The sequence below is a fragment of the Triplophysa rosa genome, linkage group LG22, assembly GCF_024868665.1.
Source record: "Triplophysa rosa linkage group LG22, Trosa_1v2, whole genome shotgun sequence".
In the NCBI taxonomy this organism is placed as follows: Eukaryota; Metazoa; Chordata; class Actinopteri; order Cypriniformes; family Nemacheilidae; genus Triplophysa; species Triplophysa rosa.
The window spans coordinates 1,115,159-1,131,540 of NC_079911.1; the positions used below are offsets into that span (position 1 = coordinate 1,115,159).

At 42.4% G+C, this 16,382-nt stretch overlaps 1 protein-coding gene across 1 annotated transcript in view; it reads right to left on the reverse strand.

Moving 5' to 3' along the window:
- Positions 1-1,040: 1,040 nt before the first annotated feature.
- LOC130545904 (zinc finger protein 271-like) overlaps positions 1,041-16,382 on the reverse strand; it is a 29,831-nt gene continuing 14,489 nt past the window's right edge. Inside the window, 4 exon segments of the mRNA XM_057320828.1 lie at positions 1,041-3,103; positions 4,246-4,436; positions 12,863-12,930; positions 15,419-15,690. Of these exon segments, the coding sequence (XP_057176811.1) occupies positions 1,041-3,103; positions 4,246-4,436; positions 12,863-12,930; positions 15,419-15,690 (2,594 nt within the window).

Genomic DNA, 16,382 nt, shown 5'->3' on the forward strand with positions numbered 1-16,382 from the left:
TAAAGACTGCCCGGGGTGTGAGTCGCAAAGCCTCTTCTGATTCTTTAGGTGAAAGTGGCGGGCGAGATGCAATGGCAAAAAGCAGAAACCTCCATTGTGATTTATTCACACCACAGTCATGGTGATATCTAGCCAGATGAACACAAGCTTGCCCTGAATCAAAGTACACAGCCTCTGCAAGGTAAAAGAAACTGCCAATAACTCTAGACAGTTAGATATGCCAATACTGGTGAGGCCATGTCTGGGGGCCCTGACACTGTGTACTTGCTGCATACCACAAACCATGTTCAATGTGTCTGTTATGACAACATGCAACACGCCTCCGAACCTGTTCTAAGGGTACCTCTGTCTGTAGAAACTTTCTGCATCCCAAGAAAAGTAATGCTCTGCACAGGGAATGTAAGTTATCTGCATATGATGGTGAAAACCCACCCTTTAATACTGCGACAGGTCATCATCCTCCAAAATCTCAACATGACAATTAAACCACCATACAGTGGATTGTCTGTCTTGTTGAGAACTCAGGATTGGGATAGGTTTGGATGAGTGTGAAGGAAAACAGGATGACTTGGCAAAAAACCCTCTATTGTATCTCTTAAATTGCCCTTGTGCACATCCGCAGCAGCCCAGGAAACATCCAAAGTGGTCTGTTGAAGAAAGAAACCAGCACACATAGTGTCCCAGTGGGCAATAGAAATGCCCCCAAACATCTGAGACAGAGATAGTGACCGTCAGAAGAAGAGTGGTATCAACCGCACCGCATGAAAAAGACACTGACTGTAGAGCCCTCTCTAAGAATATATTTGCTTTATTAGTTGCTGCTTAAGCACCCAAGGGAAATTGCTGGACCTGATGAAACAGAGATGGTTGAACCATGCCATACCCTCCCAGACTGCCAACAGAGCGAGTGGAATCAAAGCAATAGTCATGCAATAGCATGCACAGATCTGCTCTGAAGAACAAACATGTTTTATACCCAGATATCTGTGGCGGATACATGAGGCATGAAAATCCCACTTGCCAATTCTCATTGGCCACGTTTAGAAAGAAGCAGAGTGATTGGTCTGATTGACGACATCAGTTTCTTTGAGCAGTGATACAACTTCTGAATGTTTCTGCTGATGTCTTTGGAGGCCAATAAACCTGTTAAAACTCATTCCACATGGTACACAGTAATAGAGGTTCACTCCTGTGTGTGTTTTCTGGTGTCTACTAAGGTGACTTGCCCGAGAGAAATTCTTCTCACACTGTGAGCAGTGATACGGCTTCTCCTCTGTGTGTGTGCGCTGGTGTCTACTAAGATGACTTGACTGAGCAAAACTTTTCCCACACTGTGAGCAGTGATACGGCTTCTCTCCTGTGTGTGTGCGCTGGTGTATACGGAAACCTTTGGAATGAGAGAAACTCTTTCCACACTGTAGGCAGTGAAACGGCTTCTCTCCTGTGTGTATGCGCTGGTGTTCACATAAATCTTTTGAACGAGAGAAACTCTTCTCACACTGTGAGCAGTGAAATGGCTTCTCTCCTGTGTGTACACGCTGGTGTTCAGTAAGATAACTTGACAGAGAGAAACTCTTATCACAATGTGAGCAAGGATACAGCTTATCACTTGTGTGTGTTCGTTGGTGTCTAGTAAGATGACTTAACTCGGAAAAACTTTTGCAACACTGTGTGCAGCGGTACGGCTTCTCTCCTGTGTGTCCGCGCTGGTGTACACAGAGATGGGAAGAGTAAGAGAAACTTTTATCACACTGTGTGCAGTGATACGGCTTCTCCCCTGTGTGTATGCGCTGGTGTGCACGGAGATCGCTGGACCGAAAGAAATTCTTCCCACACTGTGTGCAGTGATACGGCTTCTCTCCTGTGTGTGTTTGCTGGTGTACACTAAGATGACTTGACTGAGAGAAATTCTTCCCACACTGTTTGCAGCGATATGGCTTCTCTCCTGTGTGTGTGCGCTGGTGCACGCAGAGATCGTAGGGCCGAAGGAAACTCCTGCCACAACATGAGCACTGATGCAGCTTCTCTTCTGTGTGTATGCGGTGGTGTCTACTGATATGACTTAAAAGAGAGAAACTCTTCTCACACTGTGTGCAGTGATACGGTTTCTCTCTTGTGTGTATTGCCTGGTGTACTTTTAAATTACTAGACCAGGTAAAACTCTTTCCACACTGCAAGCAGTGATATGGTTTCTCTCTTGTGTGTATTGCCTGGTGTACTTTTAAATTACTAGACCAGGTAAAACTCTTTCCACACTGCAAGCAGTGATATGGCTTTTCTCCTGTGTGTATGCGCCGGTGTGCAGTAAGAAGGCTTGACCGAGAGAAACTCTTCCCACACTGTGTGCAGTGATACGGCTTCTATACTGTGTGTATGAGCTGGTGTACACTGAGATCACCTAACCGAGAAAAACTCTTCCCACACTGTGTGCAGTGATACGGCTTCTCTCCTGTGTGTAAGCGCTGATGTATTTGGAGCCTATCAAATTTGGTAAAATTCTTCCCACACTGTGTGCAGTGATGCAGCTTTTCTCCTCCGTGTATGTGCTGGTGTACGCTGAGATCACTTGACCGAGAGAAACTCTTCCCACACTGTTTGCAACAATACAGTTTCTCTCCTGTGTGTGTGCGCTTGTGTGTAATAAGGTGACCTAACTGAGAGAAACTCTTATCACACTGTGTGCACCGATACGGCTTCTCTCCTGTGTGTGTGCGCTTGTGTTCAATTAAATGACTTGGCCAAGAGAAACTCTTTCCACATTGTGGGCAGTGATACAGCTTCGGTACTGTGTGGATGCGCTTGTGTGCAATAAGATGACTTAACAAAGAGAAACTCTTCCCACAATCTGCACAATGGTGAGTTTTCTCCTTGCCTTCTCTGTGTTTTAGTTCGTTCTGGGTGGCAGAGCAGAGATTATCAGATGATACATGTTCTGTTTTCAAGGTCGTCTTAGGTACCATGTCCTCACTGTCAATCTCTCCACATTTCAGCAGTTTGTCACACTCCTCATGATGGCATCTTCTCATATGTTTGTGGAGATAAGTTTGAGCCGTGTATGACAATGAACACACAGAGCAGGAAAACACTGGACATGATCCGGTCTCTAAAAAAGACAACAAAGAAGAAAAAATTAGACATTCTCATTGCGGATTGCAGAGTAAAAGGCAAGATATGTTGTTGTTGTAATATTAGCTGTCATCTTCACTTATTTTATTCTTTTGCATGATTATTTGCTTGGTCTAAGCCAGTGTTTCTCAACCCTGTTCCTTGAGGACCCCCTTCCCTATATAAAACACCTGATACAACTCATCAGCTAGTTAGTGTGTTGATTGGGAAGACTAATTAACAAACTAAGTGCCTTCGGAGTGGGGGTCAGGTGTTGAATCAGGTGTTTTTATAGGGAGACATCTAAAACATTCTGGAAGGGGGTCCTCGAGGACCTATACATACTCAAGCTATGTAGTCATGCACATCTTCTCCATACATGCACGAGCTACGCAGACATTAAATCATGCGTGTCTTCTCCATACATTCGCGAGCTGTATGGATATTAAGTCACGCGTGTCTTCTCCATACATACGCGAGCTGCGCGGATATTAAGTCACATGTGTCTTCTCCATACATGCAAGAGCTGCGCGGATATTAAGTCATGCGTGTCTTCTCCATACATGCGAGAGCTGCGCGGATATTAAGTCAGTGCCCTCATGCCAGGCGCCCCCCAGGTCCTCTTCACAACTTTGTAGAAGAACTAGGCATACAGCCAGGGCTCAATCTCGGGACCTTCTTGCTGTAGGACAGGAGTGCTTACCACCAAGCCACTGTGCCACCCTAAGTTCTGATTTAAAACATTGTCTGAGAAGATCACCCCACACACCTTGGTGATTTTGGCTCTATTCTTTCACATAGAGCAAGCCTCTGTTTCGGTAACCATGTGCTTATTAACAGGCAAATTCTGCTAATGTTTATATATCCAAACAGTTGATAACAGTGACAGGTTTTGGAATCTCTGTTATGTACTCTTTCATTCATGAGTCTGCCCCCGTAAGGTGAACTAAATGTGCTGTTTATCCCCACCACTCACTGAATAGACGTGCATAGACACTGAGAAAGTGAATATATGAATATAGTGGAAATTATGTAATTTCATTTTGACTGCCTGAATGAAATGTGAGATATCTAAAGATTACCAGAGATGCTCTTTCTTGAAATAAAACAATATTTCACAAACAAAATAGTTTTTCATACCTCTGTCAGAGCATTTAGTGTTCCACAGATGGTCAAAAGTGACGTCAAAATCTCTGGCATACTCCTCTCCATACCAGACTAGCAATTCTTCACCAGTTTTGATTGGCCGGCAACATCGGTACAGAATCGCTCCTTCATACTGAAATGCCACCAGATTTTGTTCCACTTCACTGCGAGCACAATTTACATATCTGAGAAAGAGACCGACAAAAAACAAAACAAAAACAGGTATTAAAAACAAGCTTAGTCTCCAAGTGTCAATATCCCTTAACAACCCTTATCAAATGGACATAAAACTGGTCCAGTTGATTACTTATGAGCTCTTTGTGCACAATTTCAAGTTAATTTAACTTAACATCTGTGCTGTGTATATCCCACCAGACACTAATGCTAAGCTAGTATAACAGGTCTATGTTAGCATTTGCAACAGCGTAGCACATCTGGATAGTGTTTTTATTGCAGCTGGGGACTTTAACCATGCTGACCTAAAAACAGTTCTTCACAAATTCCACCGTAATGTGAAATGTGCTACAAGGGGAGATAAAATCCTGGACCAAATGTATACTAACGTAGCTGATGCATACACAGCCCAGGTCTACCCTCATCTGGGTCTGTCGGACCATCTTTCTCTTCTGCTACACTCACGGTATACACCCAAAAATCAAAACTGCTGAGACTATGGTTAAAACTGTGCGAATATGTCCAGAGGATGCTATTCCTATGCTCCAGGACTGTTACCACCACACAGATTGGGATGTATTTAAAGGACAGGTCACGGACACGGATACCCGTGAATTTCTGGATGAATACACCACTACTGTTTTAGAATACATCAACTTCTGTGTGGATAACGTTATATCATGGAAGCAATTCCGTGTGTCTCCTAGCAGGAAACCTTGGATGACACACAGTGTACAACAACTAATCCGAGCTAGGAGTTTAGCATACAGATCCGGGGACCCGGAAGCACACAGCACAGCCAGGACTGCTCTGAGAAAAGGCATTAAACTGCCAAATTACAATACAGGAGGCGTATTGAGGCCAGTTTTAACAACTCCTCAAATTCTAGGCAGGTATGGGAGGGTATCAGGGACATTACGGGCTATAAGACTAAACCAACATCTTCCTCAGATGGTAGTAGTGCCAACTTAGCTGAGGAGTTAAATGTTTTTTATGCCCATTTTGAAAGGGAGAACACCGACCCCATACTGCCTCCCCTCCCCTCTACTGACTCTGCGGCAGTCCTGAGCACACATGAGGTGAGTCTTGTCTTCCACAGCATTAATACCAGGAAAGCAGCTGGACCAGACAGAGTGCTGGGACGGGTGCTTAAGGACTGCGCAGCTGAATTAGCGGACGTCTTCACCTTCATTTACAATACATCGCTGGCTACATCACAGGTCCCCAGCCTACTTTAAGGCAGCTACAATTGTTCCCATCCCCAAACATTCCAAGGTTACATGTCTTAATGACTATAGACCAGTGGCACTCACCCCCATCCCAGCCAAATAGTGGTCATAGTGATCATCATTGATCCGTGATCCGTTCGGATAAATATCTTCGGTTCGGCACACACGTGATCCGCGGATTGATTTATGAAAAAAAGTTGTGCGCATGTTCAGTCCACACACAGCGTGGTCATGGCGAGCGGAGGAACGGAGGAGCTTGAACGCCCCGCGTCATTTAAATCCCCTGTATGGGAGCATGTTTCACTGACAGGAGTGAAAACGAAGGATGCTCAACAACCGCTTATCACCGCGGCATTTAAGCAGCCCCTTGTTGCACAATCAGACCGGGCTAAAGCCATCACAAACGCTATCGGTGTGTTTATAGGTGCCGACATGAGGCCATATTCGGTTGTGCAAAACGAGGGCTTTAAACACATGCTGAAAGTGCTTGAGCCACGTTACGACATCCCGTCGCGCACCCACTTCAGCGAAAAGATTGTGCCAGATCTTTATGAGCAGGAGAAGAAAACAGTTGTGGATGAACTATCCCGAGCATTCTCTGTTGCGCTCACAACAGACGGGTGGAAGTCCAGGGGAACGGAGAGCTATGTGAAAATAACCGCTCACTTCATCACAGCAGACTGGGAGATGAGAAGTCCGGTGCTGCAGACACGCCCCCTCTACGAGAGTCACACAGGCACTCATCTTGCGCAGGTACTGACACAAGCAGTGGAGGAATGGAAAATAAAGAGGCCCAGTACTAATATCACAGTCACAACTGATAATGCCAAAAATCAAATAAATGCAGTGAATGAGGCAGGACTGGGCCCACAGATAGGGTGCTTTGCACATGTAGTGAATTTGGCATCACAGAAGGGAATCTCAGTCAATAGGATGGACCGCCTCCTTGGGAGGATCAGGAAGGTGGTTTCCTACTTCCACCGAAGCACAACAGCTGCTCATGTGCTTAAGACAAAGCAAGAAATGCTAAAGCTGCCTACTCATAAGCTCATACATGATGTCCCAACAAGGTGGAACTCCACTTATGATATGTTGGAGCGTTATCTGGAGCAGCAGGCAGCTATATACTCTGCATTGACCGACAAGACCCTGAAGAAAAATGTCAAAGACATCATCACCCTGTCTGATGATGATGTGAGAGTGGCAGAGGAGGTCCTCCAGGTGCTTAAACCCCTCAAAACAGTTACATCTCTGCTGAGCACTGAAACTTCACCATCTGTGTCAATGATCCTGCCGCTAAAAACAAGGATTCTACAATCCATGGCTCAAAGTGTGGAAGACAGCACCATCACTCGAGATGTCAAGACTGCCATTAGAGAGGACCTGAAGCCCAGATACACTTCACCCCCTACTCTACAGGACTACCTTCACAGATCTACTGCCCTGGATCCGAGGTTCAAGTCCCTGTCTCACATGGACCCTGCCCTACGCCAGAGGACATACAGTGACCTCACCACTGAGATTGTGAGCAGTCTGGGCACTGAAGAAGACTGTGATGAGGTAAAGAAAAATAATATTATTTAAAAATGATAAATAAATACATTTTTTATTTTCAGTAATAATGGCTTTGTTTTATTAAATGTTATTGCCACATTTTTCATGTCTATGAAACATGAAAATAAATAATTTTTTTCTGCAGGGTGAAGCTGCAGAGCCAACAGGAGCAAACTTGGACACATCTCCTCCACAAAAAAAGTCGGCGATGGCAGAGCTTTTTGGAGAGACCTTTGCCAGCAAAGACATGGACAGCAAGACTCCTGATGACATCATCAAAGAGGAGGTGGCATCCTACCTGGCAGCAAGCGGCATTACAGTGGATGGTGATCCACTGACATGGTGGAAAAGCAATGAGTGTAAATACCCTCATATTGCCAAGATGGCAAGATGCTATCTCGCTGTGCCAGGCTCTTCAGTTCCTTCCGAGAGAGTGTTCTCAACAGCAGGGGACATAGTGACTGCAAAGAGGTCCACACTCTCCTCAGACAATGTAGACATCCTTGTCTTTTTGAAAAAGAATTTGAAATTATAAGCTCAGGTATGCTTTGCTTTCTTTCTTTTATTCTTCTTTGATGATGTGGACATAGGCTTTATTTCACTATCCATGTTTCAAGGAAGATGATGTGCCTTCTTATGTTGCACTTTAAGTTGTTGTTTATTAATGGTCATTGGTCATTGGTCCATGTTTAAAGGAAGGAGATATGCCTTTTTATGTTGCACTTTAAGTTGTTTTTCATTAATTATGTTAAAAAGAAGATATTATGCCTTGTGCACTTTAAGTTGATTTTATATATTTTAATTTAATAATTTAAAAGTGTTAAACAAAAAGACAAAACTTATGTTTATTTGTCGTGTCTTTTTTTTTTTTTGCTGATCCGAAAAATTATCAGATCCGTGACTCTGATCCGAGAAACGATCCGAACCGTGAGTTTTTTGATCCGTTGCACCCCTACAGCCAAATGCCAAGAGAAGCTGGTGATTTAATACATTAAAGGGGCAATACCACCAGCACATGATCCATACCAATTTGCATACAGGGAGAACCAGTCAACAGAGGACACCATCGCCATTGTGCTCCACACATTACTGGACAATCTGGAGCAAAAGAACACCTATGCGCGGCTCCTCTTTGTTGACTTAAGCTCAGCTTTTAATACGATTCGGCAGTATAAACTCCGAGCTAGGGATGGGCGATATTATATCGTTTGCGATATACCGGTAGAAATTCCCCACACTATAGGAATTAGTCTTCCCGCGATATAAACGATAAATTCTAGTTGATGACGTATTTCTTTGTGAGACCCATTCATACATGTGAAGCGAAAACGGGTATAGCAGAGGGCGGACGTGAAGCTGAAAAAGAGTTTGCACTAAAAGACGAGCTCTAAATCTCGTTTAGGTTGGCACTGTAGATGCATCCGAGTTAATGTTTAGTTTCACTTTCGTTTTATTTAATTCGTTTGTTAAGTAGTCGTTGATAGTCATAATACATTACACCACAACATTTAGTTTGGCTAAAAGTATTTATTTAAACATTCGTTAGATGTTATGTGCGCGTGCGCAAATTGTTTAATACGATTTCTTGCCTGTTATATACAGGATGAACGGAGCGTCCCATGCGCAGCTCACGCCCACATGTGCTTTCATAGCGACACAGCGTGCACAGCACTGCTGCCTGTTTACATACAGTACAAATGCGAGTTTGTATTACGTTCTCTTTCTGTAGCGCGAGTCATAGACAGATTCAGTGTATGTTGCTGTGAGAAGAGAAGGTTCACACAGTTCAAGAGAGAGTGATTGACAGCATGATGCGATCGATCGTTTCCACCCAACAATAGAATATATACAGTTTTAGGTATGACATGATGTGTTTATTGAGCTTTAGTTCATTTAACTTTTCTTTACTACAACCTTTTGAAGTCGATTCTCACTATTATATTTTATATTTACAAAAATACTGTAGGTATATTTTAGGAGCTGTTTGATTTGGGGTAAGTTTTACTTTTTTATAATATTTGTTTTTCTGAGGGTCTAGACTACATGCGCTACTATTGCTTGACGCAAAAAACAGCGGTGGATGGCATTATGGATATATCGTCATTTTTATCGTTATCGCAACAAATACCAAGAATTATCGTGATAGAGTTTTAGGGTCATATCGCCCATCCCTACTCCGAGCTAAACTACAGCATCTTGGACTTAACATCTCACTATGCAATTGGATTGTGGATTTCTTAACAAATCGCCCACAGAGAGTAAGAATGGATTAGTATATCTCCTCCACCCTTCTTACTAACACCGGGGCTCCACAAGGGTGTGTGCTAAGCCCTATGCTTTATACTCTCTTCACACACGATTTCTCCACCTCTTCCACTTCCAATCTCATTGTCAAATTTGCCGACGACATCACAGTGCTCGGACCAATCAGCAACAACAATGAGATGGTATACAGGACCGAGGTACAACAACATGGTGTGACAGCAATAACCTGGCCTTGAACATTAAAAAGACCAAGAAAATTATTGTTGATTTCCACAAAAAAGGGTACGACCAGCTTCCACTCTCTATTGGCAGCAAGAGGGTACAGTGGGTGACAAACTTTAATTTCCTGGGAGTGACTGTGACCGAGGACCTATCCTGGTGCATTAACACTGCCTCAGTGGTAGGAAATACCCAACAACGCCTCTACTACTTGAGGAAACTGAGGAGTGCCAAAATATCAAAACAGTTGATGGTGAATTTCTACAATTGTGCCATCAGCAGTGTTTTAACATATGGACTTTTAGTGTGGTCCTCCAGCTGCACTAAGGCCGACCAGCAGGCACTCCAGCAGGTGGTAAATACAGCGGCGAAAATTATTGGGACTACTCTCCCTGAGATCAGTACCATCTACACCACCCGCTATCTGAGGAGAGTATATAACATCCTGCGGGACCAACATCATCCTGATCACCAACTGTTCCACTTGCTGCCCTCAGGTAGAAGGTACAGGCCATCCGGGCCAGAACAACCAGACTGGCCCACAGCCTGTTCCCTCAAGTAGTGAGGCTGCTGAACAGTGCCAGCCCCCCCCCCCACTTGACCCACACCCATGGACATTAACCACATCCCCTCTATTATAATAACTGTGAAGTGGACTTTGCATTGTTGCAATATTACACTATAATTCTACAAATTTGACTGTTTACTTCCCCCCTCTCCTGTTTGATATGCCATCAGTATGCAGCAATTGAAGGATGTTACTACTACATCTGTGTTTGCACTGAACACTATTATTATTTGTAAAATATGTTTACACAGTGGTTATTTATTATAATGGGATAGGATCTCTGCACTACTATTTGTGTTTCATTACTATGCAGTGTTTGATGTTTGATGCTCTAACAAAATTTAATTGTTATCTTGTATGACAATGACAATAAAGTATTGAATTGAATTGAACGTGAACGGGAAAGCACAACAATAAAGGATCACAGGACAAAGTGTAAGTGCTTTCCATTCATGTTCTGGTGGGCTTCTGCTTTTCTTTACACAATACGCTTATTATATGGTGTATACCGAACATTTAGTGTTTTGGAATGTCGCAAGAATATGGGTTTGGCCACATTGTTGGGAAATCTGGGCTCCGTGTCCTCCGTGAAACCGGTGCACCCGTCTTTAGAAAGAAGAGCTCTGATGGTGGAGACGCGGAAATTGAATGAAAAAGTGAGGCGAGTTAATGGCCTATATTGTTGTAGTGTTTAGTAACTGCTTTATATTTTTATTTGTTTATATGATGTATTGAATATATTTATTTATTCCTATTTTTTGCGTTCTGACCTCAGAGTTTTCTTTCGGTTTTAAAGCCGTCTGCTTGATTATTTCCACTGATATATATATTTTTAAATACTTCAGTTTGCTGTATTTTTATTTATTTGTTTATTTACAATTTATTTTATATTCTACGTTTAAAATATTGCTTCAATTTAGTTTTTGAAGAAAATACTGACATTATAGGCTATTTTTGCGGTCTGATCCAGTGAAAAAAGGTTCTGTTTCCTTACGTTTTGACCGCCAGAGGCAGTGCTGTAAGCACTAGTGGAAAACCCCTCTTGTTCACGCTTGACCGAGAGTAGAATAATAAAGTTGTCACCTCGTGACTTATGCATGTCTTGAGCTATAATAAACCCAAAACACGTCATATCGATCTCTTTCTCATTCTCACTTGACGATTGTTTGATTTTTGAGTGTGACGATATTTTGTGCAGCTTGCTGCTGAAAAGTTCTTTATGTTATTTTCTGCTGTTTTGTCATTGACTACGGATTGTGTATACACTGTACGTGTCTTCAGTGCATGGTGGGTAAAGATGACTTTTTATGCATCTCTTTCTGGGAAGGCGTGATTTTTTTTCAACTTCTGGCTGCCTGTAAGTTTGAATGCCTTAGTGTTTATACGCACTCATATGCCCTGGTTGCCTTGGCTTATGAGCGCGCCCGAGTGTTTTCTCAGCAGGTGAATTCACTACGAGCATAGTTCTTTTGTCGAGTCTTGGATTTTGTGTGAGTATTGATTCGATATGGATTCGGTTAGGTGCTCTACATGCCCTAATGTTATGGATATCATGGATGGAGATCACCAGTGCCCTGCGTAACTGGGTATGGAACATCTTAAAGAAGCCTTGTCTAACCCCTGCCCGGAATGCTCAATCATGCCGCTCGCGGTGCGTCGAGCGTGGTTGGCGGGTCTTGAATCTGAAGATTTGTTACTTTCTTCTACGAGTACTGTAGTCGATCGTAAATGTAAGCAGATTGTTCAAAGTGAAAAGAAGACAAAAAAGGCTAAATCGTCTGATTTAGCATGCAAAGTTGATCAGCTGTCCTATGCAGTGGAGCTCAGCCTTATGTGGAAGCACTAGAAACAACTCAACTGGAATCATGCATTACCGCATCGTCACCAGGTGTTACAGGAAATGAGTTTGCTGGAGTAGCTTCAAAGTATGAGTCACTGAAACCACATCAATGTCTATAGCTGAGGAAAATGTGTCTGTAGATCAGTCACGTCACTCTGGCAGTGAAACTGCATCTGTGAAATCGGGTCAGATCCAGAATAATGCAAGATCCAGACATGGTGGGACTTGGTGGCATGCCATCTAAAGAACCAAGTGTGGCAGCTCTTATTGTAACTCCTGAAGAATCACTTGTGCGCTGCCCCAATGTCGAGTGCAGACGGACAGACGAGTTGCTGTCACGTGCGTACAACTCCACGGGAAGCCTCGGCCGTGTGTATTAACACCTTAGCACACATGGTTGTGGCATTACAGTCCTCTTTGAGTGAGGTTTCATCTGACCTACTGGTTAGTGAATTAACTGACCTTGCGTTACAAGCCACGGGCATTATTGCGAATCATTGTGGCACTGCTCTAGGTACTCAGGCCCCCAACAACATCCCCCCACCTATATAGAAAAGCATTTCACGAGACCGTTGACATGGTCATGCCGATGGTGGGCTGTTTTAGGGAAAGTCATCTGAATTGCTGAATAGCTGAGAACAACATGAAGGTGAGCAAGTGATTAAGATGTAACCTTTTTGGATAAATCCCTTTAAAAGGCTGCATGCATTCCAGACAGTGAACATCCAGTATCTTATAATAATTATACTAACAGCATCTCACCTCATCCAGTTCGAGTGTGTTTCTCTTCTGGCATCTATATATTCATTCAAGTGCTTTCTCTTGTATATCTGTGAAATTAATAATAAACAATTTAAACTTACACTTATATAAGTTAGATCTAAGTTCACAATTACGTTCAATATGTTTAATGTTTTAACCAGGGGTGTCCAAAGTCGATCCTAGTGGGCCGTTGTCCTGCCTTCGTCTTTGGAGCATATTTGGAGTTTGTGCGCGAGAGCGCCACCTGGCCTTCAGATGCAGCAGCATTTAAATGTACTTCACTAACAAACTGGTCATAAAAAAAAATCGCTGCCAAACGCAAAATCACGTGTAGTTTATTGTCGATTAATCTTGAAGCCCTGACTCCAGGGGACACTGGGGCACATCCTGTACATCAGTGTTTCTCAACTCTGGCCCGCGAGATCTGTTTTCCAGTCGAATTTAGCCCCAGCTCTGATAAAACACACCTGAAGCTAATCAGCGTCTTTAGGAATAGATGCTTTTAACTTAATTCGACGCTGTGCAAGTATATCGGCGTATGACATCAAAGTACCGCGAGAGAGATTCAAGTGCCCAATGCATCAGAATCGCTCTTGTGGTACTTTAATGCGATACTCCAAACAATTTGCACAGCCACGCATTAAGTTGAACTCGTCTGTTACTGAAGCCACTGATTAGCTTGTTCAGGTGTGTTTTATCAGAGCTGGGGCTAAACTCGGCAGGAAAACTGGTCTCGCAGGTCAGAGTTGAGAAACACCGCTGTACACTGTCACTTAGCGGCTATGGCGTTGTCTGTTGAATTGTTTTTTTCTCCAAACCCAGATGGCCATCGACCAGAATGCCACGTTGCTCCAAAATATCCTAGGAAACTCTTACAGGCAGGAAATTACAAGTGGTAATCATATAACTGTCATATGACAAATATGACTGTCATATGACAAAAAAAAATCCTTATGCAGAAGTAAAACATGTGGCTCTTAAACATTAAACAGAGAATAGGCAGTATGCGGCGGCTGGGTACTGCACAAAGGAAACACAGACGCGCATGGATATTAAGTCAAGTTCATGTTCCATGAAGATATTTTGTAAATAAATGTCTGTTAATATATGTATGCAGCAAAATCGTTAACAAAATGTAATGTAAAGGTTTCGGGTTCATCTACTCTCCACAACGTCATTACAGCGGTAAGCCAATAGAGAGCATTAAAACAAACCTGTTTCTTCTTAGCAACCGCCTGCTACAGCAATTCTGAACTTCAAAGGCCATTTTCTAAATATTTTGATTTTTTGCACCCTCAGATTCCAGAGTTTTAAACACTTCTATCTCGGCCCAAAATTGTCCTATCCTAACAAACCATAAGTCAATGGAAAGCTTATTTATTCACCTATCACATGATGTACAAATCTCAGTTTCGTAAAAAATTTACCTTTACGACCAGGGTTCACATACGGTATACGTTTTTTCTGTGATTATCAATGAATACACTGACAAAAAAGGTAAATTGTTAAAACTTCAACTTGAGATTGAGAGGACGTTTACACAAGGCCGTTTTCAACTACAAACGGAAAACTTTTTATGCGTTTTGGCAGTTCATTTACACTACAATGGCGTTTTGGGGGACTGCAAACGCAAACTTTTGAACACGGGTCTAAAAGTGCAAGTTTTTGAAAATGACGGCATTATCGTTTCTGTGAAAACTTTGAAGTTGTTTTCCCAGATCCGTGTAAATGCAGATAGTTTTGATAACACTGTCGTGTGTACGTGAAACTTACACAACAATTTTTCAATTGTTCCTCATGTAAACGTACTCTTATACAGTGGGGCACAGCAGATATATACTGTCATGACGGAGTGCCGCCCCATAACATCAGAAGAGCCACACACTGGCACGAAACCAAGCGAGACCTTTAGCCTATGTGCCGGGGCTCAGCCCCAGACAGCCCAATTTAGACCCTGCAGATAACAATTTCATACATCTATCTTATGCCCAGTTCAAATCACTAAATTATTTGTCTAGTATAGTCACTGTGTCAACTTATGTGATTTTCCCAGCACTCACCAGGTTGCAAAGCGCAGCCGCAATCATAACGATGTGAAGCAATGCTGACATAGCGTCTGTCGATTGTCTTTAACAATGACTAACAATATGGGACGGGAGGAAAAAAATGAATCTTACGACCCTAGCCCCAACGTCCTTTACAAATCACTCTGACATGCTACAACATAAATCATGCCAAAACCAGACTGAATTTGTGTAATCTGAGCGAGGCATATTTCAGTGTTTTTACAAATACTTTGATTTCAATATTTTACAAGATTGGCTTTTAGATATTAAATTAGGGATCAATAATATATTATCTTTTTTGATTCTAGACAGAAACTTAAATCCATAACATGTTCCTGTGTTGTTTCATGTAAAGACAGTACACTTGATTTTAAACATATTTCAAAACGCATTTGAATTATGTATTACAGCAAGTCATTGTTGGAGTTAGTACTCTACATCGATCTCAAAAATGTTCACAGTTTCTGTATGAAAAAGGCAACAGGCTCACCACAAACGAGTATCCACTGCTGACAGCTTCCTCCATTTTGCTTGCTTCTGCCTCATAAGGGCCAAAATGTGCTCCAATTGGAAGAATATCACCCTGGTTAAACACCCCGAGTCCTGCGTTGGGAATGTTGGATGTAAGAACCTCCAGTCCAGCAGGAAGGGTAAGTCTGGCCCGGTCTGCAGCCCCCACAGGCACAAGGGTGTCAGGAATGAACAATGGAGCACCATGAACGTCACATTCACAGATGAAAAATGACTGACACTCTTCACAATCTGAGTGAATATAAAACAAAGAAATTTAAAAAGATTTTAAAATGAAATTTCTAATGACATTGCTTTTTTTCACCAGAGAAATGTAAGAGTACATTACAAAATATTTCAGATTATGTATGTAACCTGGTTTCCTGAAAAGGGAGCAAGACACTGCATCATGGTGTTGATGCAATGGTAACCTGGGTGCACTGGTGTCTGAAGCTTATTTACACGCAGCCAAAAAATCAGGTGATGTGAAGTGTGAACGCTGCCATCAGAACCGGGGTGCGCACCAAACAAGCGGACAGGGACCACTGAAAAAATTGGTCTCGATCAGAGCGAAATGTCACTCAGGCTGCTGAAATGCGTGCAGAAACAGTCTGTTTTTTTCTCACTTGCAAGACTATAAAAGTTTACTTCTATGTTAATGAGATTTTGGTAGACTGGTTTTCACACTGAAATAATGTTAAATTGTACTGCAGGTTATTTTTATGGTATATGCTTTAGTTTTTTTTAAAGTGATTGTGTTGTGGTGGTACATTTTACAAGTATTATCATGCTTTAGTAACAATATATACAATAAAATATGCAATATGCAGTTGCACTACAGCTCCCCCTAGTGTCTTCTTTAGAGATGTGCAATAATTGCAATTATCTGAAACCATCGCGATGAAGTCAAACAATCGCGATGAGACGATTATTTAATAATCGTG